Below are 22,581 nucleotides of genomic sequence, written 5' to 3'. Positions count from 1 at the left end.
GGCACCTCCTTCCCATATGTATAAATACAAATATACAGAGAAGGAATGTTCTGGGCACACAATAAGCTATACCCTCATACTGTACTGTCTAAGGGAATCAATATGGCACCTCCTTCCCATATGTATAAATACAAATATACAGAGAAGGAATGTTCTGGGCACACAATAAGCTATACCCTCATACTGTACTGTCTAAGGGAAACAATATGGCACCTCCTTCCCATATGTATAAATACAAATATACAGAGAAGGAATGTTCTGGGCACACAATAAGCTATACCCTCATACTGTACTATAAGGGAAACCATGGCAGCTCCAGCCCATACCTATGAATATAAAGAGACGGTTCAGTGCACATTAAATGATACTCTGATTTTGCTCTTTATTTGCAGCAGAATAACCAAGATTTGCATTGTATTTATATTTTCCAGCAGAGGGCACCACATTTACTTACCGTAGCTCTTGGTAGCCTTCTGGCAAGCTTTTTGTACATCTAATCTCCTTGCCACCATAGGTCACTAAAAATAACTGCATTTGGCCACTAAGATTAGGCCACTGCTGTTATTCACGCCAGACAATTACATTTATCTTATGGGTTCTGCGATCCTTGCTTTATTTCTTTATCTGATCCCATGCAGGAGAACAAATCTCTCTGACACCAGCAGGGAATTCATACAACTGAGCAACAGAGGCTGCTTAAAAGTGATAGAAAAGGCACAGTTACCCAAGGGCCCCAAAAAGACCTAGTCCTTATTAAGTCCCATGCACAGACCTAATATATTTATTCCAGTGACCTGCTGTCTAATAACCAGCCCGTATTTCATCCTTGTGCCCTAGCAAACAACACAACCCCAAGCCCAGACTGGCAATCTGTGGGTTCAGACAAATGCCAGAGGGGTTGCTATATGATGCCATAGGCAGTCAGTTTTTAGTAGGCTGGTGGTGGGTTCTGGTCTCTGTGTTCTTTTTGAATTTCTGACCAGGCCTACACAACCCGCCAGACCCATCACATCACTAGCAAATAACGCTGTTGCCCCCCTCACTACATGCACATTATTGCACATTGTTTCCAACCTCTAAGCATTTCACAGCCTCTCCCTCCCTACCATAATAAACTTTGCACTTCCTCTCAACCCAATACAAACACTTATTTTTCGTAAAATGTCCAGTTATCTTTTAATTCAGCGTATGGTGGTTTCCCCTTTTATTTAAACTTGTTATCAATGTCTGACACATTGCCATTTAAGATGAACGTCCCCCTGTTTAAGTGAGGAACCCGCTTGGCCCTATTCCTGTAAGAAGCCATTTATGTGTTTATCCCACTGCTTTAGTAACAGGCTATCTACCCATCCCTCTGTAAGCTGTTCTAGATCCACACATTGCTTCAGTTACAGACTCCTTGCTCCCCATAAACTGCTTTCGGTTTTCTCGTTCAACCCCTGCTTTACTTTTTAGGCTCCTTGCCCCACCCCCTGTAAGCTGCCATTGCAGTGTTCTAGTACAGCCCCTGCTTAAAGGAGAAGGAAAGCTACCAAAGCAGTTTATTGCCACAATAGTGCAAGATATAACACTATATTTATTCCACAGAATGTTTTATCAAACCTGAGTAAACAGCTCTCTGTTTGTTTAGGATAGCAGCTGCCATATTAGCTTTGTGTGACATCACTTCCTGCCTGAGTCTCTCTCTGCTCACTCATAACTCTGGGCTCAGATTACAGCAGGGAGGGAGAGAGGAGCAAACTGAGCATGCTCAAGCCCTAGCCCTGGAGGTTTAAGATGAAAACAGGAAGTCTTATACAGAAGCCCATGAGTATGCATTTGCATATGCAAATTATAGGTGGGAAAGCAAAAAGTGGAAACTTCCTTGTTTTAAAATGAAAACTCATGTGATTTCCCTCCCCACACCTAATTTACAAATGTAAATTAGGATTTGGATTCGGTTCGGCCACACACAAGGATTCGCCCTTGTGCTGAAAAACGCTGAATCCCGAACCGAATCCTGGATTCGGTGCATCCCTAGCTGAAAGTGCAAACTGAATAAAAAGCTAAATAACTCAAAAACCACAAATAATAAAAAATTAAAACCAATTGCAAATTGTCTCAGAATATCCCTCTCTACATCATACTAACAGTTAACTTAAAGGTGAACAACCACGGTAGCTATATTTAATATTATTTATTATTATTCTTAACATACCCACTGAAATTCCAAATGTATTTATGCACATAATAAAACAGACTTTTTTTTTTTTTTTTAAAAAACCCCATTGACCATTATGTTTTTGTTTTGTTTTTTTATTATGAACAGTGCAGCCTCCCACTTGTAACACCATGTTATTAGATAACCAACCACATTGACCTCCGCAACAGTCAATGACAGACATTTTGGACTAAGAACCAATCAGGTTTCATCTTTAAAGGGCCACACCTTATAATGGGGGTATGGGGAACAGAGGGCAACCAATATACTATTTATAATGAACACTATAGCCCTCAAGCCTATGTATGGTATACACAAGTCTGGATCCTTCAGAAAGCAGATATACAATCCTGCACCCAGATCATTTCATATATTTTATTTTAAACGTGTATAAATATAAATGTATTTAACTCAATGCATTTTCTGCCTCCTTTTTACATGACATGCTCAAATAAGATTTAAATACCTTTTTTTTTCTATTTTAAAAAAAGGAATAAAACTAAATTATTACCGCCTCAGTGTCTGTTTTCCGCAGTGCCAGAGTATTGGTCAACTGCTGCATGCGGGGAAAACGGAAATCCGTATATTTGATCATTATGAACTAGGGATACACCGAATCCACTCTTTTGGATTCGGCCAAATCCCCGAATCCTTGGTGAAAGATTCGGCCGAATACCGAACCAAATCCTAATTTGCATATGCAAATTAGGGTCAGAAAAGGAAAAACTGGAAAATATTCTACGTTTATGACGAAAAGTCACGTGATTTCTCTACCTGCCCCTAATTTACATATGCAAATTAAGATTCGGATTCGGCCAGGTACAAGGATTCGCAGAATCCGAATCCTGCTCAAAAAGGGCGAATCCCAAACGGAATCCTGCATTCGGTGCATCCCTATTATGAACTAGGAGATACGGTAGAAACTCAATTTTACATTCCCAGATTGTAATTTTTTCCAATTTAATTTCCAGGAACCATGGCCGCAGCAGTGGGCACGTGACTGCCGGGGGGCTCTGCGGGGCTGCGGGCCCTGGCCCAATTGCACCCCCTGCTCCCCCGGTAGTTACGCCACTGTATCCTGTGCTTGAATGGCTGCCCCATGGCTACACAGCAGCTTGTTTATATAAACTATAGTAGTACTTATCTGTTATCTACTGTGTATCCTGTGCTTGAATGGCTGCCCCCATGGCTACACAGCAGCTTGTTTATATAAACTATAGTAGTACTTATCTGTTATCTACTGTGTATCCTGTGCTTAAATGGCTGCCCCTATAGCTACACAGCAGCTTGTTTATATAAACTATAGTAGTACTTATCTGTTATCTACTGTGTATCCTGTGCTTGAATGGCTGCCCCCATGGCTACACAGCAGCTTATTTATATAAACTATAGTAGTACTTATCTGTTATCTACTGTGTATCCTGTGCTTGAATGGCTGCCCCCATGGCTACACAGCAACGTGTTTATATAAACTATAGTAGTACTGATCTGTTATCTACTGTGTATCCTGTGCTTGAATGGCTGCCCCCATGGCTACACAGCAGCTTGTTTATATAAACTATAGTAGTACTTCTGTTATCTACTGTGTATCCTGTGCTTGAATGGCTGCCCCCATGGCTACACAGCAGCTTGTTTATATAAACTATAGTAGTACTTATCTGTTATCTACTGTGTATCCTGTGCTTGAATGGCTGCCCCCATGGCTACACAGCAGCTTGTTTATATAAACTAGTAGAGTTTCTGAAGCAAACACACCAGCCCCACTCTGGTGCCATACACTTATCTTTCGTTAAGTTGATATGACGTGCATCATAAGCAGATTAGGGCGACAACTACAAATAAAAAGGAATAATGAAACAGCACACTCTGATAATTTTGAACGACGTGTTAAGATTTCGAGGGCAGCAAATTCATGTTGATACAACAAAACGCTGATTAATTCTCACTGATGTGACGGGTTTCTATATAGTGCAAGTTAGGACACAATCTGACTCACGTGGTCTGACTCACGTGGTGGCCTCATGAGACTCGCCAAAAAAAAAAAAAGTGACGTCATCTAAACATCAGCAACGACAACAAAAAAATAATAAAAAGAAACGGAATCCGTCAGCTGATATAGATCATTGTAACAGTCGGGCCGATCCCTTCCCGGAATTCCCAGTGATCCTTTTAGTCTGTACATTGTTAAAACAGTCAGTGCTCAAACATCAATTATTTGCTGTAAGTCCGTTTATGTATTTGGCTAATGGCTTTAGTTTTCATGTTTTAATTTTATTTTAAATTTTTTTTTAAAAAAAAAAAAAGGTTGGCAACTCGTTCAAGGATTCGTGCAGAATGGCGCAAAAGGCTACTTCACTTTCTGTGCCCACTTTAAGTCGTCGGACCGAGGCTTTTCTCCCGTCACTCCTCGGATAAAGTCTTCCAGATGTCTCCAGAATCCGATCATCTCCAGAGGGTAATTCAACCAACCTTGTGATGGAAAGATACAAATCTCAAAATACAAATCATAATGTTTTGTGTCTTTACACGGTCAGAGGATTTCTCTGTGACTTATTTACAGTAGGGGGTACATTATCCCTTATAATACATGAGTGATACTCAGAGTTCCCTGTATAACTCAGCCTGTAGCCTTGTGCCTTTATATGGTCACAGAACAACCCCTCAGTGACTTCTAATATCCTTATCATTTACAGTAGGGGGTACATTATCCCTTATAATACATGAGTGATACTCAGAGTTCCCTGTATAACTCAGCCTGCAGCCTTGTGCCTTTATATGGTCACAGAACAACCCCTCAGTGACTTCTAATATCCTTATCATTTATAGTAGGGGGTACATAATCCCTTATAATACATGAAATTTAAAGTTTGGTAATACCTTTTATTGGCTAACTGAATAAGCAAAAAATATATGAAAGCTAGGTAGGGGGTATATTATCCCTTATAATACATGAGTGATACTCAGAATTCCCTGTATAACTCAGCCTGCAGCCTTGTGCCTTTATATGGTCACAGAAAAACCCCTCAGTGACTTCTAATATCCTTATCATTTACAGTAGGGGGTACATTATCCCTTATAATACATGAATGATACTCTGAGTTCCCTGTATAACTCAGCCTGCAGCCTTGTGCCTTTATATGGTCACAGAACAACCCCTCAATGACTTCTAATATCCTTATCATTTACAGTAGGGGGTACGTTATCCCTTATAATACATGAGTGATACTCAGAGTTCCCTGTATAACTCAGCCGGCAGCCTTGTGCCTTTATATGGACACAGAACAACCCCTCAGTGACTTCTAATATCCTTATCATTTACAGTAGGGGGTACATTATCCCTTATAATACATGAGTGATACTCAGAGTTCCCTGTATAACTCAGCCTGAAGCCTCGAGTCTTTTTATTGTCACATAACCCTTCAGTGACTTCGAATATCCTTATCACTTACAGTAGGGGGTACGTTATTCCTTCTGATACATGAAACATTAAGTTTGGTGATACCTTTTATTGGCTAACTGAGTAAGCAAAAAATTGCAAGCTTTTAGAGCACGCAGGCCCCTTAGTCAGGCAAAATACAAATGAAAGCTAAAGGCACAGCATATATACTGTTACATCACTGAAAACAGTTTATGGGCAATAAATTAGAATGTTACAGATAGACAGAGATAACTTGTTGAGATAATAAGGAGTAAGTAAAGTAATTAGGGTGGGTTGTAAATAGTCCAGGGGTCTAGATGTAATCAGATCACATGGTGTGACAAAGACCAAGTCATTAGTTTGAATTCCCACCCCTTACTCTCTTGCTGTGTCTTAAAGTTACCCATTAACATTGTGATCCGAATATCTTTGATGCCGTGGCTTTTGCTGCAGAAGTCTTGCTGCCACTGGGGCATCTGTGTTACTAACACATTACAATATCTTAATTCTAATACACGAGTGATACTCAAAGTTCCCATTTATTTCCCCCCCTTGAAGTTTCTATAAAAGGGTCGTGGACTCCTCTTGCAGTTTCACTCTTCACTCAACTGCCGTTGTGCCTCAAGCTCACAATCTCCCATACCATAAAAATACACAGAAGTGAGAATGCATTTAATTAAAGGGGAACTGTCGCGGAAATTAGAATTTAATATTAGCTTCGCCATACTGAAATAAGAACTTTTCTAAATATAATCAATTAAAAATTCTGAACTGTTTCTAAAATATTTTAGTTCTAAGTTACTCTTCACTATCCCCCCTAAGCATTTGTCTCTCTTCTTGTAAGGGAGTCTGATTTTGAATGAAAGTTGGATCCAATAGGGGGCTTCTTTTGCCTAGAAGATGTATTAGAGCTCAACCACTGTTAAAGGACCAGTAACCAACATTTTCTAAAAAAAAAAAATTTATTTGTATTCTACGGAAAAAAAAAACACAAAGACAAATGAAACTTTAAAATCGCAAAGTCTTTATTTAGAAATAACTTACCAAATCTCCTATTGCGCTCCTATTCAGAAAAGGCGACGATCCATTGTGCGGCGCTCAATTTTTTCCTCCCTGGCTATCTCTTATAAGGAAGGCAGGGAGGAGAAATCGACTGCCGCACAATGGATCGCCCGATCGCCTTTTCTGAAGAGGAGCGCTAGCAGAGACTCGGTAAGTTATTTCTAAATGAAGCGATTTTAAAATTTAATATGTGTTGGTGTTTTATTTTAGTAGTATACAAAAAATTTTTTTCAAAAAATTTTTATGTTTCTAATCCTTTAAAATAGGAATGCACCGAATCCACTATTTTGGATTTGGCCGAACCCCCAAATCCTTAGAGAAAGATTTGGCTGATTACCGAACCGAATCAACAAATGCATATGCAAATTAGGTGTGGTAAGGCGAAAACATTTTTTACTTCCTTGTTTTGTGACAAAAGTCATGGGATTCCCCTCCCCTTCAGATTCGGTTTGGCCGGGCAGAAGGATTCAGCCGGATCTGAATCCTGCTGAAAAAGGCTGAATCCTGACCAAATCCCAAACCGAATCCTGGAATCAGTACATCCCTACTTTAAAATCACCAGACATCATGTCTCTCTACATGCAGGATTTGTGCAAAAGGCAGTTATTTTGTTAGATTTTGTTTGTAATGGAATCAGTTATTTGAGTGAGCTCCAATACATCTGCTAGGCAAAAGGAAGCCCCCCTATAAGATATATTGGATCTAACTGTCAATGTCAACTGTCAATCTGACACCCATTTTCACGAAGACAGAATAAAGAGAAACAGATGCTGAGAGAGGAATAGTCAAGATAAACTTGATTATTTCAGAAACGGTACAGAATATTTAATTGATTGTATTGAGAAATGATCAGTATTTTCAGTATGCTGAAGCTTAAATTAAATTTTCATTTTTGGGAATTTCCCTTTTAACTGCCATTGCTACTGATCAAATCAGGCACTGCTCAGAGTTACCTGGGAACACATGCCAACGCACTTACCTGTAGTGATGCAGAAGTAAGTCTCGTGGGGAGACACATGGTGGACACGGTGGTGTTTGCGGGGTAGTATGACGTGCCAGTCCTGAAGGAAGACCACCCAGGCAGGAAGACCAAAATAGGTGTGAGACCATTTGTGAATCTGGTTCGTCAGTGTCACAAACATGGCGAGGGCAAAGATGAAGCACTCGAGCTGGTATGTTTTGTAAATGAGATCTGCAGACATGGTGGGGTGGGGGGAGAAAGGAGCACATGAATCTTATATGAAGAATACTGCTCCACAGTCTGCTTTACATTTATACAATTCTTCTGCAGAACATTTGAAGTCAAGCTCAGAACTCAGTTTGAGAATCAGTGCAATGCCACATACTAGAGTCCTGCGCGGGTCCATTTTTTGGAACCCGTACCCGACCTGTACACGCAATCCAGATCCGCAACCTGCATTCTTACCCGCTTGGACCAGCAACCCGACGCGAAAGTACCTTATCCGCAACCGGGACCCGCTGACCATCAAGAATCAGGAAGTGCTGTCATTGTAAACCGGAAGTGACATCATCGGAAGTAGGCGTGATCAGAAAAAAGGAATAAAAATTGCTATTGAGAAGACCCGCGGCATGACCTGCAGAACCGCCAACCTGAATCTATACCGGCACTTCTACCCGCAACCCGCAGGGTACCTCAGGTTTTTGCGGGTAACCCACGGGTTCCCAACCCGCTGCAGGACTCTACCCCATACGTTTGAAAAGTCTTTGGAGCAGGCACTCAAAGAAGGCAAACTTCCACCAGGCCATAAGTTCAAAGTGAAAAGAGTTTATTGTGTCCACAGCCTTACGTGTTTCGTGTCATAAACACTTGTATGTTTTGACACAAAACGCGTAAGGCTGTGGACACAAATTTTAAACTCTTTTCACTTTGAACTTATGGCCTGGTGGAAGTTTGCCTTCTTTGAGTGCCTGCTCCAAATACTTTTTGGATTGTTCACTCCCCGTGCTGAGGGCTCAGGGCGGTGCACCGGGAAAAAACGATGGGTCCCGGCCCCCGGGCCAGACCTGCTTACCCAGAAAACATCTTTTGTCAATGCTGCGTAGCATCTTCTTCACGTGCATGCGCGTTGCATCTTCTTATCGCATGCGCGTCTTCTGCGTGCACACGGCTCGTTCGTGGAGGCAGAAGGCTGGAGGTCCGGGGGGGCTTCTGGGACTGCCGGGAGGGAGGCCCTGTGACAGCAGCCCCGGTGGGCCCCCCAGTCCGACCCTGGGTGTTCCCACTGCTTCCACATATAAACTATGGCAACATTCATTCAACTCTAAACCATCGACATACCTGGAGTGTAGAACATGAATCTATAGGCCATGCAGGCCAAGGGAATGAGCGTTGCCATGCAGTTATCCCCATTGGTCTCAATGAAATCATGCCTTGTAATCGCGGTAGGGTCGATGTGATGTTCTCTAAATGGTCGGATGAAGGCCTAGAATAATGAATAATAGAATAATGAGTTGTAGCATGTCACAAAATTCAGATACAACCCCACACAGAACCAGATCCTTGTTAGAAAACATGACTGAACTTCATATTCTTGACCAGCAGGTGGCAGAGAAACGACTACTGTACAGAGTCCCATGATTATGTTAGAAACACATTTGTGCTTTTGTTTCTCTTATTAAAGGGGCTGTTCATCTTCCAAACTCCTTTTTCAGTTCAATTGTTTTCAGATTTTTATTTTCTACCATTTTTTTCAAAAAGTTGAATGTCCCTTTCTCTGGCGTTTCTGTCTGACAGCTCAGTAAATCAGTTTCGGTTACAATTTTGCAACATTTAGTCGATATATTTCTCAGCAGCATCTCTGGAGTATTAGCAACTATTGTATCAATTCTAACAGCTGCCTGTAATGAAACCCATAGAGTCTGCTCAGCAGGGACAAAGATAAGAAATGTTTCAACTAAATGTATCAATTGAGAACAGTTAACAGGGTCGGCGACCCCCCTCCCAGACCTGCTTTAGTGGGTTAAAAATGAAACTTAGAAAAAAAAAATATTAGAAAAACGGTCACACATAGAAAATAGAAAGTCATTGGAAAAAGTCTTTATTTTTGGTGAACTGTCTGAAACCAACTGAACTGAAAAAGGTCAACAACCCCAATAAAATTGGACCTGAATACTGCAGAATATTTTCTGGCACAAATTTAATTTTATTTACCTGTACAGGCACAATGCACAACAGCCCATTGCATTGCAGCTGATGCTCTAATACAGGTATGTTATGCAGAAAACCCATTATCCAGAAAGCTCCGAATTAATGAAAGGCTGTCTCCCACAGACTCCATTATAATCAAACAATCCAATTTTTAAAGAAATAATTTCTTAGGGCCCACGATCGGATCAGCCCGATATTGCCCACCTCAAGGCAAACGAGCGGATCTCTCCGGGAACTCTGAGTATCACTTATGTATTATAAGGGATAATGTACCCCCTACTGTAAATGATAAGGATATTAGAAGTCACTGAGGGGTTGTTCTGTGACCAGCAAAGCTGAGTGCGCCTAAGAGGGACAGGGTCCCACTCATGTACTGCTGTAATGATAAGGATATTAGAAGTCACTGACATATAAGCTGCACGGCCTAACTGAATCTGAATGATATAGTATACATGGGTCAAAACTGAGCTGGGTTGTTCTGTGACCATATAAAGCACAAAGCTGCAGGCTGAGTTATACAGGGAACTCTGAGTATCACTCATGTATATATAAAGGGATAATGTACCCCCTACTGTAAATGATATAAGGATATTAAAGTCACTGAGGGGTTGTTCTGTGACCATATAAAGGCACACGGCTGCAGGCTGAGTTATACAGGGAACTCTGAGTATGTCTCATGTATTATAAGGGATAATGTACCCCCTACTGTAAATGATAAAGGATAATGAAAATCACTGAGGGGTTGTTCTGTGACCATATAAAGGCACAAAGCTGCAGGCTGAGTTATACAGGGAACTCTGAGTATCACTCATGTATTATAAGGGATAATGTACCCCCTACTGTAAATGATAAGGATATTAGAAGTGAACTCTGAGTATCACTCATGTATTATAAGGGATAATGTACCCCCTACTGTAAATGATAAGGATATTAGAAGTCACTGAGGGGTTGTTCTGTGACCATATAAAGGCACAAGGCCGCAGGCTGAGTTATACAGGGAACTCTGAGTATCACTCATGTATTATAAGGGATAATGTACCCCCTACTGTAAATGATAAGGATATTAGAAGTGAACTCTGAGTATCACTCATGTATTATAAGGGATAATGTACCCCCTACTGTAAATGATAAGGATATTAGAAGTCACTGAGGGGTTGTTCTGTGACCATATAAAGGCACAAGGCTGCAGGCTGAGTTATACAGGGAACTCTGAGTATCACTCATGTATTATAAGGGATAATGTACCCCCTACTCATATAAGAAGAGCATATATAGGATAAAGGGATGAGGTGGGACACGGGCAATAAGGAATCCCAGCAGCTGTCACATGCAGTAACAAAAACTTACTTTTCCAACAATCAGCAGATCCACAGATCCCCAAGTGTCTGCTCCCCAATGGACAAGTCCAGAGGCAAAATCTGCAGTAATGATGCCTGCAACTATAGAAAAGAATAGTGAGAAGAGGGTTCATCTCGGATTTGTTTCACAGATAAAACCAGGATTCAGTGCATGTAGTGGCTGCATGACATTGTATCCCACGACTCCCTGGAAAAGGTAATTATATGCTAATTAGAGGCTGATAACATTAGCAGTCATTAAAAGGCAAGTTAAAAAGAACAATGGCATTTCTGCATGATGCAGGCAATAGAATTATAACTTTATAGTGGCCTTTTGATCTTCATATGTTCCCTTGAATTCTACATCTTTCCAAAGTGAAACATGGACGTTTCTATGGTTAGTGATCTTAGCAACCATTGGGCCGGATAGGCAAAGTCGCTAAACAAGCAGATTTTTCGTGTATAGCCACCTTAAAGGGGTTGTTCACCTTTAAATTAACTGTTAGTAGATATTCTGAGACAATTTGCAATTGGGTTTCATGTTTTATTATTTGCATTTTTATTTGTAGTTATTTAGCTTTTTATGCAGCAGCTCTCCAGTTTGTAATTTCAGCAATCAGGTAGCTAGGTCCAAATTCCCCTAGCAACCATGCACTGATTTGAATAAGAAACTGGAATATGAATAGGAGAAGCCTGAATAGAAAGATGAGTAATAAAAAGTAGCAGTAACAATACATTTGTAGCCTTAGGGCTACAGATGAGAGAATTCGGGGAGATTTAGTCACCCGGCGACAAATCGCCTCTTCTGCGGGGGCGACAACTGCCTTCCTGCTGGCTCACGAGGAAAATTCGGGCGACTTCGGAAATCGAAGCGCCGCGAGTACATTGGCGCAGGCGGTTTTTCATTTTAGCATGAGGAAGGCAGTTGGGGGAGATTAGTCGCCTGAAGAAGAGGAGATTTGTCGACTGCCCGTGTGCCCCTGCCCTAATATTGCCTGCCCCAGAATAGACAAAAAACTATTCTCATACTCTTATTTATTGCTTTATTGAGCCTCTTCATGGCTACAGCTGTGCCCTAATCACTTGCTACTGTTTAAACACTGGTATCAGAGCAGGGCCGATATTATCAGCCCAAGAGATAACGCTGTGTTTACTCAGTCTGGGAGACAGGAGAGACTATAGATCCACCACCAGCCAAAAGCTGCTACATTCCATAGGCCACCCCTGCCCTGTGATTACTGGGGCTGAAAGCAGATCTGGAGAAAACAAGGCAGAATAGAATTGGAGCATTACCTGCCCTGCAGTCTCACATTGAGCGACCAATGAAATCTTTACTTAAAAAGTTCATCACTTATTGGTTTCTATGGGATACTGCTCAGGTGCAAATGTTGATAAATGCCCCCCACCCCTCCATGATGGATCCTGGCAGAAAATCTGTTCTGCCAATAGGGTTGCCACCCAGACAGTAATTCACCAGCCGAGCCAGTAAAATACCTGCCAAGGCCGGGCCAGTAAAATTACCAGCAGGGGAGTAGTCAGTAAATTTGTAAAACACGTACATTTTGCCCGTGGCTGCCCCCAATCCACCCAGAATCAGCCGAAACACTTTTCTCTTCCTCGTTCCTCCTAGAGCCGCGTATGACATCATAGCCACGCCCCTATGATGTCACAGACCAGCCCTTTTGTCACCGCCCTCCCCAGGGTGCTGGTACTTTCCTCCTAAAAAGGTGACACCCCCCTATCTGCCAGCGTCCCCCCTGCATACCAATCTTCCTTCCTCATCCAAACGTGTGACTTAAGCCATTACATTTCCCAATACTAAAACAAATTACAGGCATAGGATCTGTTATCCAGAAGGCTCGGGACCTGTTATCCAGAAGGCTCGGGAACCTGTTATCCAGAAGGCTCGGGAACCTGTTATCCAGAAGGCTTGGGACCGATTACCCAGAAGGCTCGGGACTGGTTACCCAGAAGGCTCGGAACTGTTATCCAGAAGGTTCGGTATCTGTTATCCAGAATGCCGTGACCTGTTATTCAGAAGGCTCGGTACCTGTTATGCAGATGGCTCGGGACCTGATATGCAGATGGCTCGGGACCTGTTATGCAGAAGGCTTGGGATCTGTTACCCAGAATGCTCAGGACCGGTTATTCAGAATGCTCAGGACCGGTTCTCCAGAATGCTCAGGACTGGTTATCCAGGGCTCTGGACCTGGGGTTTTCTGGATAATGGATCTTTCCCTAATTTGGATCTTCATGCCATAAATCTACTAGTAAATAATTTAAACATTAAATAAACCCAATAGGCTGGTTTTGCCTCCAATAAGGATTAATTATATCTTAGTTGGGATTAAGTACAAGCTACTGTTTTATTATTACTAAAACAAAGGAAATCGTTTTTAAAAATTTGGAGATAAAATGGAGTCTATGGGAGACAGCCTTTCCATAATTCAGAGCTTTCTGGATAACAGGTTTCCAGATAACGGATCCTATACCTGTATAATTTATTATTCCATCTATTTTGTTCTCATAGAAATAGGGAATGGCATTTTTAAATATTTGGATTATTTGGATAAAATTGAATCTATGGAAGACAGCTTGTCTGTAATTTGGAGCTTTCTGGATAACGGGGTTTCCAGATAACAGATCCTATACCTGCACCACTCAAACAACATCACGTAAAATTTCTCAGTGCTCAGCAAAACATTTTTACATTTACATTTTTTTTTCTTTTAGTTTTCACAGTATTAGCAATTTAACACTGCCACAAACATGAATTTGACCAGAAGCTGAAACTACAGATACAGGAAGCTTCTTCTGACACTTCTCTGTTCAGTTCTGCTACTGAATGTGACAGAAGCTTTTGATTGGCCGGCTGGGCAGAACAGCAACGGGAGCGAAAAAGTGTTTGATTTATAGTAAATCCGCTATCACCATCTCACAGGTGGCTGAGAAGAGAATAAGTGACTACGGAGAATCTTTTAGCCGCACCTCATTGGCTCCCTGCTTTCTGCCTTTTCAAGTAGAATGTGGCAGCTGGCAGATTTCTAATATTATCCCGAATTCAAAAGATTTCTCTGGTCCCAGCCGGCACCCATGGGAGATGTGTTAATGCAGGAGAGAGACTGCACCCCACGAGAGACTCACTCTGAGGCCAATTAATTCACTGTGTTTGTATACAGATGCATTATAATTATAATCTGCTCCTATGAGCCAAACCAGCAATACAATGAGAGACAGTATCTGACAGCCACCGGCTACTGGAATTCCTCTGCCATTCGGACTATTGGCAGGGTGTGAACTGCTCCCGACAGCCCAGGTTTATATTCATACACAAAGTAATATACCTATTGTATATTATATAGCTACTGAAATTCTGCGGCTCAATCCCTTTATTAATTTTGCTGCTCTCCTCTGTATTCCTTTTTTTAAATTTGCTTATACGGGTATGGGATCAGTTATCCAGAAATTAAGGAAAGGCACTCCATTTTATCCAAATAATCCAAATTCTTAAAAATGATTTCCTTTTTCTGTGTAATAATAAAACAGTAGCTTGTACTTGATCCCAACTAAGATATAATTAATCCTTATTGGAAGCAAAACCAGCCTATTGGGTTTATTTAATGTTTACATGATTTTCTAGTAGACTTAAGACATGAAGATCCAAATTACAGAAAGATACGTTCTACGGAAATCCCCAGGTCCCGAGCATTCTGGATAACAGGTCCTAAACCTGTACTTTACCCAACTAAGATAGAATTAGTCCTTATTGGAGCCAAATCAATCCATTTGGGTTAAATTCTTGTTTCGTTGATTTTTTTAGTAGACTTTAGGTATGGAGATCCAAATAAGGGAAAGCCCCCACATTTGTAAAACCCCAGGTCATGAGCATTCTGGATAACAGGTCCCATACCTCTACCTTGTACTTGATCCCAACTAAGATATAATTAATCCTTATTGGAAGCAAAACCAGCCTATTGGGTTTATTTCATGTTTACATGATTTTCTAGTAGACTTAAGGTATGAAGATCCAAATTACAGAAAGATCCTTTATCCAGTTCCCGAGCATTCTGGATAACAGGTCCCATAACTGTATTTCAAAACAAAATAGATAGTTTCAGTTGATTAAATGATATATTTCCCTGGCCTGCATGACTATGCCTTATTGGGCATACAGAGAGCAATGAAACAGACACTGCCCTTCCAGTATGTTCTATAGGGCAATATAAATATGCATTATGGGTAGGAGACTTAGTGGGCAGACCAATGAGTAGGAAACGTCAGTATCCCTGTAAGGAAGCCTAGGCTTAAAATGTACACACACCCCTCCCTGTGTATATCCGGTATCACCTGTAGGTAAGACTATCCATATGTTCAGCAGACCTTTACAGTCACAGGCAGAGATCATGTAGGCTCAGAGATTAAAGTGGAAATTTTACAGTATCCACAATGTGCAGAGTGAGGGACCTGTTATTCAGAACGCTCAAGACCTGGTGTTTCCCAGATAAGGGATCTTTCTGTAATTTGGATCTCCATACCTTACATCAGTTATAATATCATTTAAAAGGCATGTAAAGGCAGAAAAATAAAATCCCATTTTTACTTTCTTTAATGAAAAAGAAACCTATCTCCAATATACTTTAATTAAAAAATGTATACCGTTTTTATAAGAAACCTGACTGTATGCAGTGAAATTCTCCCTTCATTTACTGCTGTGGATAGGAATTGTCAGACGGTCCCTAACTGCTCTGCAGGGAAACAATCATACTTATGTACAGCAGGGGGAGCCCCCGCCTTACTTCCCAGCCATGCAGAACTCAAGCAGCTTTGTTTGTTTCCCTGTAGAGCAGTCGGCGACTGTGTAGAGATTTGTATTGGATTTTATTTTTGCCTTTACATCCCCTTTACTGTTTCCAACTCCAGCTGCAGGGACAAAGATCATGGAGCCAGATTTAAACAGATAAACTGGGATTCTATTTGGAGGATTATTTTGCTGCAGCCACTGGTTCTGCAGAGTTGGAGAAAGTTTGTATTAAACAATACAAAAACTATAAAATCCACATTAGATTACATGACAACACAGGACCCAGTGCAGTCTGTATATTCTGATTATTAATCAGTCTTGTGTATCGGCTTCTGGCAGATATTATTTGACTTGTGCTGTTTTGATCATTTATGACGATCCCTAAGCAGCCCAGACCACACTGAGCATGTGCACAGTCTTAGTCTTGCAAAGATGTATAACAAAGTTACAAGATGGTGACCCCCTGTGGCCAACTTTGAAAGCATAAATCATTTGTTTGATTAGGCTTGTGGTGCAGTAAGTTCATGTTTATGTTTAGTATACAAAATACAGCATTTCTAGCCTTATTCTATGTTAGACTTTACTTCCCCTTTAAACATGAATTAAACCCAATGGGGTTATTTTGCATTCAATACGGGTTCATTATATCGCAGCATATAGTTTTATTATTACAGAGGAAAGGGAAATTATTGTTAATGGCTGGAATTATGTGATTTAAATGGAGTCTGGAACATTTGACCAGAACCCAGGTTAATACATCATTAATGCCTTGAAATATAAAAGTCTCAGTACTTACAGATGCTAATAAAGATGCTGGCCGTGTGCTCCAAGGTGAAATATTGTATGAGGCTGACGAAGTTGAAGGAGAGGAGGATGAAGCACAGAATCACACAAATCCATTCTTGAAAACGCTTTCCTGTGGGAAGTCAGACAACAAATGATTTACTGCAGTACCTTAATTTATTATAAGGGATAATGTACCCCCTACTGTAAATGATAAGGATATTAGAAGTCACTGAGGGGTTGTTCTGTGACCATATAAAGGCACAAGGCTGCAGGCTGAGTTATACAGGGAACTCTGAGTATCACTCGTGTATTATAAGGGATACTGTACCCCCTACTGTAAATGATAAGGATATTAGAAGTCACTGAGGGGTTGTTCTGTGACCATATAAAGGCACAAGGCTGCAGGCTGAGTTATACAGGGAACTCTGAGTATCACTCATGTATTATAAGGGATAATGTACCCCCTACTGTAAATGATAAGGATATAAGAAGTCACTGAGGGGTTGTTCTGTGACCACATAAAGGCACAAGGCTGCAGGCTGAGTTATACAGGGAACTCTGAGTATCACTCATGTATTATAAGGGATAGTGTACCCCCTACTGTAAATGATAAGGATATTAGAAGTCACTGAGGGGTTGTTCTGTGACCATATAAAGGCACAAGGCTGCAGGCTGAGTTATACAGGGAACTCTGAGTATCACTCATGTATTATAAGGGATAATGTACCCCCTGCTGTAAATGATAAGGATATTAGAAGTCACTGAGGGGTTCTGTGACCCCGATCGTACATCTTACGATTTTTCGGCCGGCATCTGTCAGGAAATTGATCGGCCAGGTCAAAAAATCTTTGTCGGTCCCAGTGCAATGTATCTATGTTTGCAGGGCCAAGCAGGCAGCTCCCCTTTGTTTTCCTGGCAAATTGGTCTTTTTAGTTGATGGTCAGTTCGTACGATCGTTCTGAGATAATCGTGGTCTCACGATGCGGATCGGATCTTTTAAAAATCTCAACATCTATGGCCAGCTTTAGTCACAGAAGTTTCAAGGGCAGAAGCTGGAGGGCATTTGGTATATATAGTGAATAAAGTACCCCCTCTTGTAAAATATAAGGATATTATAAGTTACCAAGGAGTTTCATGACCATATAAAAGCATAAGGCCGAGTGCTTTTATACAGGTCATGGAACTCCGAGGTAACTTCTGATATCCCCATATTTTATTTATTATAATACACAAGTTTCAGTGAGTCATGTGACAGAAATGACATCAGAACTCACCGTTTGTAACTGATGACATCAGAACTCACCGTTTATAAGGATATCATTTAAAAGATATTCATGGCTTTTGTGTATTATTTATATTATATATATATAACTTTGTATAATATATATATATATATATATGTTTAATATAAAAGTACAAGCCCAAGTCACTCAGCGGCTGTATGTAGACTCAGTAGCCACTAGTCATACAGGGAGTCTGTTATATAAATATGTCACTGGCATATCCACCAATAAACACACAGAGCTGCTGGCCTGGACCAATTTATGGTCATTTGGGAACATGAGAGAAAATAAGGAGCAATTTATGGAGAGTAAATAGTGATGAGACTGGTCACTGGCGGCAGAGTCTGGTTTATGTCGGTACTTAGTCCCACACAGGCACAAGTTGGTACAGGCAGAAGTGGGGGGATTCCAGTGAAACACTAAGTGTCAGCTGAGGAGATGGCAGTCAGGTGGGCAGCACTTATTATCTGTCACATGAGGGATGAGACATTATTAGTGGCCTGAGCATCACAGTCTGTGGCAGCAGGTACAAGACTGAGCAATGACACGTTACACTACACGATCCAACATCACTGCTGGTAGATAAAGCTTCAGATGAGCAGGATAGGAAGTAGTCATGTTACACAGTCTCTCCGACCCCTCTGCGCCCGCCCGACCCCTGATCTCACCTGAAGAGTAAAGTTCCGCCAATTCTCTGGCTCCTGCGTGCTGGGGTCCCCACCTCGGGCCGCCTTCCTTGCAAGGATCGCTCTTCTCCTGCCCGCAACGTTCGGCGCTCACCCCTTCCTCGGCCATCGGACAGAGCCGGGTCTCACTCTCGGCTCCTCCGTGCGCCTTCCTCGCCATGTCCCCAACCAGCCAATCGCACAGCACGGTGTCTCCAGTTCGGCAGCTGATTGGGAAGAGCAGGATGAGGGGCGGGACCAAAGAACCAATAGGGGGTGATCATTGTCAAACCCAATCGGCTGTGAATACCAAAACCCACCCTACACTGACAAGAACGGCCGCCCACTGACCAACTGCGCCACCACCTTATAGTATACTACAGCCGTCACCCTATTGGTCCGCTGCCACAGAGATGCCTTGCCTTAACCAATCGTCAGTCTCGCACGCAAAGCATCTCTGTGGCAGCGGACCAATAGGGTGACGGCTGTAGGATAAGATAGGGTGGTGGCGCAGTGTGCAGGTCAGTGGGCGGCTGTTCTTGTCAGTGTAGGGTGGGTTCTGGTATTCAGAGCCGATTGTGAGACAACTGCCCCGCCTTTCTCTCTACTTGAGCAGAAGCAGTTGTGTATATGCCAAATACCGGCGAGAACAGGGTAACGCCAGGTCTAATTCTCAAAATCAGCTACAAAACCAGCCCAAGAGTCACTTCAAAAGTAGCCCAAAAATAACTATATATGTGCAGTGGAACAAAAATATATATATGTGAAAATAAGTCTTTTTCTTTTTGCAAATTTTTCCATGAAGTAAAACGGGACAGATTCAGCCGTCACTAGAGGCCCAGGAGGTACAGGGGCCCCACAAGGCCATAATTCATGTACAATTTCAATAAATATTGGTAGAACAGCTCAACCTCTAGTCATATTGTTGGCCAGCAGATTTTTGCCCCAAAATTGTCTGAAATTGAGAAAAGTCACCAGAAAATGTGAGAATTGGGGGTACAGAGGCCAAAATCTGATAGCTCCTGATTTCTACACAAGGCAGTCGCAGTGCATGCTGGGTATTGTAGTCTTACATTAAACTTGGCAGTAGGCAAACTGTTAAAGAAAAACTACATTACCCAACATGCATTGGGAGACTCAGGCTTGGCACATTAGGCCAACTGAAAGCCTTGGCTGGTTTCCAAAAAGTAGCCCAAATCCACACCTTGGCTAGTTTGTACTGTCAAAACCTGGGCTATCAATAAGTAGCCGCGACACACCGAGCAGTAAACGCGGCTTTGACCATCGTATGGAGGAATATACCAAGCTTGAAACTGTGGGGGGCGTGTTCATTTTCTTATATGTTGCATAACGAGCTTGAAGGCAAGTCGTGGGTTACTTTATATATTAAATGAATTGTATTATTAAATATATTTGTATGTAGCTGCTAATCTTTATATCCAACAAAGGCAATATAATCAGCCCCAGACTTCACTGCCCCCTCAGTAGTCTCTTCCTCCTGTGTCACGACTGAAGTAAATCGTGAGGTAACCTGTGAGGGTTATTTATGTGGGGAACCAGTGCCATGTAGTTATATTACTTGCTCTCATTCCTGCTCTTTGCTTCCCTATCTGCCCCTGTCAGGGTGAAATTGCTGCAATAAATCCCTTATCAGTCTGAACTACCGTAATAAACACAAGGGCTTTCCCCACACAGAGATACAGGGGCTGCAGAACTAGTCACTGGCCTGTGGCACACGCACTGCTGACAGTTAGGCCTTGCGCCCAAACACCGACCCGTGTGCCTCAAACCTGGCGCAGGATTCAGTAACATGTGGAGACCAGTGTTTTGTCTGGCTCTGTTCTCTGAGGCATTTTGTTTGGTATCCAGAGGAAAATGGGAAGAAAAATGCCCCTCTAACCGGTCACTACTCCAGGGGCACCCGCCTAAATTATATCAGGTTAGTGACAGATGAAACCCACTCCCTGCACCTCTGATCATTGTCACATAAACCTTTACAGACTCTACTCATGAATGACAGAACCCCCTAATTCTGTAGAGAGACAAACCATAAAACTATGGCAGCATAGGTATTCCCTGTACTAAGCACAATTCAGCAGGAACAGTCCCTAAGTTTGCTCAGAGTCTGTACAGAGAGATCCCATAAAACTATGGCAGCATAGGTATTCCCCTGTACTAAGCACAATTCAGCAGGAACAGTCCCCTAAGTTTGCTCATAGTCTGTACAGAGAGCCCATAAAACTATGGCAGCATAGGTATTCCCCTGTACTAAGCACAATTCAGCAGGAACAGTCCCCTAAGTTTGCTTATAGTCTGTACAGAGAGATCCCATAAAACTATGGCAGCATAGGTATTCCCCTGTACTAAGCACAATTCAGCAGGAACAGTCCCCTAAGTTTGCTCATAGTCTGTACAGAGAGATCCCATAAAACTATGGCAGCATAGGTATTCCCCTGTACTAAGCACAATTCAGCAGGAACAGTTCCCTACGTTTGCTCATAGCCTGTACAAAGAGATCCCATAAAACTATGGCAGCATAGGTATTCCCCTGTACTAAACACAATTCAGCAGGAACAGTTCCCTACGTTTGCTCATAGCCTGTACAAAGAGATCCCATAAAACTATGGCAGCATAGGTATTCCCCTGTACTAAGCACAATTCAGCAGGAACAGTCCCTAAGTTTGCTCATAGTCTGTACAGAGAGATCCCATAAAACTATGGCAGCATAGGTATTCCCCTGTACTAAGCACAATTCAGCAGGAACAGTCCCTAAGTTTGCTCATAGTCTGTACAGAGAGCCCATAAAACTATGGCAGCATAGGTATTCCCCTGTACTAAGCACAATTCAGCAGGAACAGTCCCCTAAGTTTGCTCATAGTCTGTACAGAGAGATCCCATAAAACTATGGTAGCATAGGTATTCCCCTGTACTAAACACAATTCAGCAGGAACAGTTCCCTACGTTTGCTCATAGCCTGTACAAAGAGATCCCATAAAACTATGGCAGCATAGGTATTCCCCTGTACTAAGCACAATTCAGCAGGAACAGTCCCCTGAGTTTGCTCATAGTCTGTACAAAGAAATCCCATAAAACTATGGCAGCATAGGTATTCCCCTGTACTAAGCACAATTCAGCAGGAACAGTCCCTAAGTTTGCTCATAGTCTGTACAGAGAGCCCATAAAACTATGGCAGCATAGGTATTCCCCTGTACTAAGCACAATTCAGCAGGAACAGTCCCCTAAGTTTGCTCATAGTCTGTACAGAGAGATCCCATAAAACTATGGTAGCATAGGTATTCCTCTGAACTAAGCACAATTCAGCAGGAACAGTCCCCTAAGTTTGCTCATAGTCTGTACAGAGAGATCCCATAAAACTATGGCAGCATAGGTATTCCCCTGTACTAAACACAATTCAGCAGGAACAGTTCCCTACGTTTGCTCATAGTCTGTACAGAGAGATCCCATAAAACTATGGCAGCATAGGTATTCCCCTGTACTAAGCACAATTCAGCAGGAACAGTCCCCTGAGTTTGCTCATAGTCTGTACAAAGAAATCCCATAAATAAAACTATGGCAGCATAGGTATTCCCTGTACTAAGCACAATTCAGCAGGAACAGTCCCTAAGTTTGCTCATAGTCTGTACAGAGAGATACCATAAAACTATGGAAGCATAGGTATTCCCCTGTACTAAGCACAATTCAGCAGGAACAGCCCCATAAGTTAGTTCATAGAAAGAGACCAAAGGGCAAAAACAGCAGTTAAATAAAACTTGCAGTTGAAGCAAACAGATAGGGAGTGGCATCTTTCTTGGTCTCAGTAATGATCCCGGCTCTGGCACTGAAATCAAATTTATTACATG

The 22,581-nt window shown here is 41.9% G+C and overlaps 1 protein-coding gene across 2 annotated transcripts; it reads right to left on the bottom strand.

The window, feature by feature from the left end:
- Window positions 1-4,070: 4,070 nt before the first annotated feature.
- On the bottom strand, window positions 4,071-19,024 carry LOC733375 (plasmanylethanolamine desaturase). Of its 2 annotated transcripts, XM_041577890.1 has the most exons (6): window positions 18,725-19,018; window positions 16,784-16,903; window positions 11,197-11,288; window positions 8,980-9,124; window positions 7,660-7,872; window positions 4,071-4,669 (listed from the first exon to the last, which is right to left on the bottom strand). In XM_041577890.1, exons 1-6 carry the CDS (start codon window positions 18,900-18,902, stop codon window positions 4,548-4,550), a joined length of 870 nt encoding a protein of 289 aa, XP_041433824.1. In that variant the 5' UTR covers window positions 18,903-19,018; the 3' UTR covers window positions 4,071-4,547. The 2 variants fall into 2 exon arrangements, with proteins under 2 accessions (XP_041433824.1, XP_018093652.2); XM_018238163.2 differs by lacking the exon at window positions 16,784-16,903 and having other exon boundaries at window positions 18,725-19,024.
- Window positions 19,025-22,581: the final 3,557 nt, after the last annotated feature.

Source organism: Xenopus laevis, chromosome 9_10S, assembly GCF_017654675.1.
Source record: "Xenopus laevis strain J_2021 chromosome 9_10S, Xenopus_laevis_v10.1, whole genome shotgun sequence".
NCBI classification, from domain to species: Eukaryota; Metazoa; Chordata; class Amphibia; order Anura; family Pipidae; genus Xenopus; species Xenopus laevis.
The sequence above is the reverse complement of the archived record's forward strand: the minus strand, read 5'-3'. Positions and strand labels throughout refer to the sequence as shown.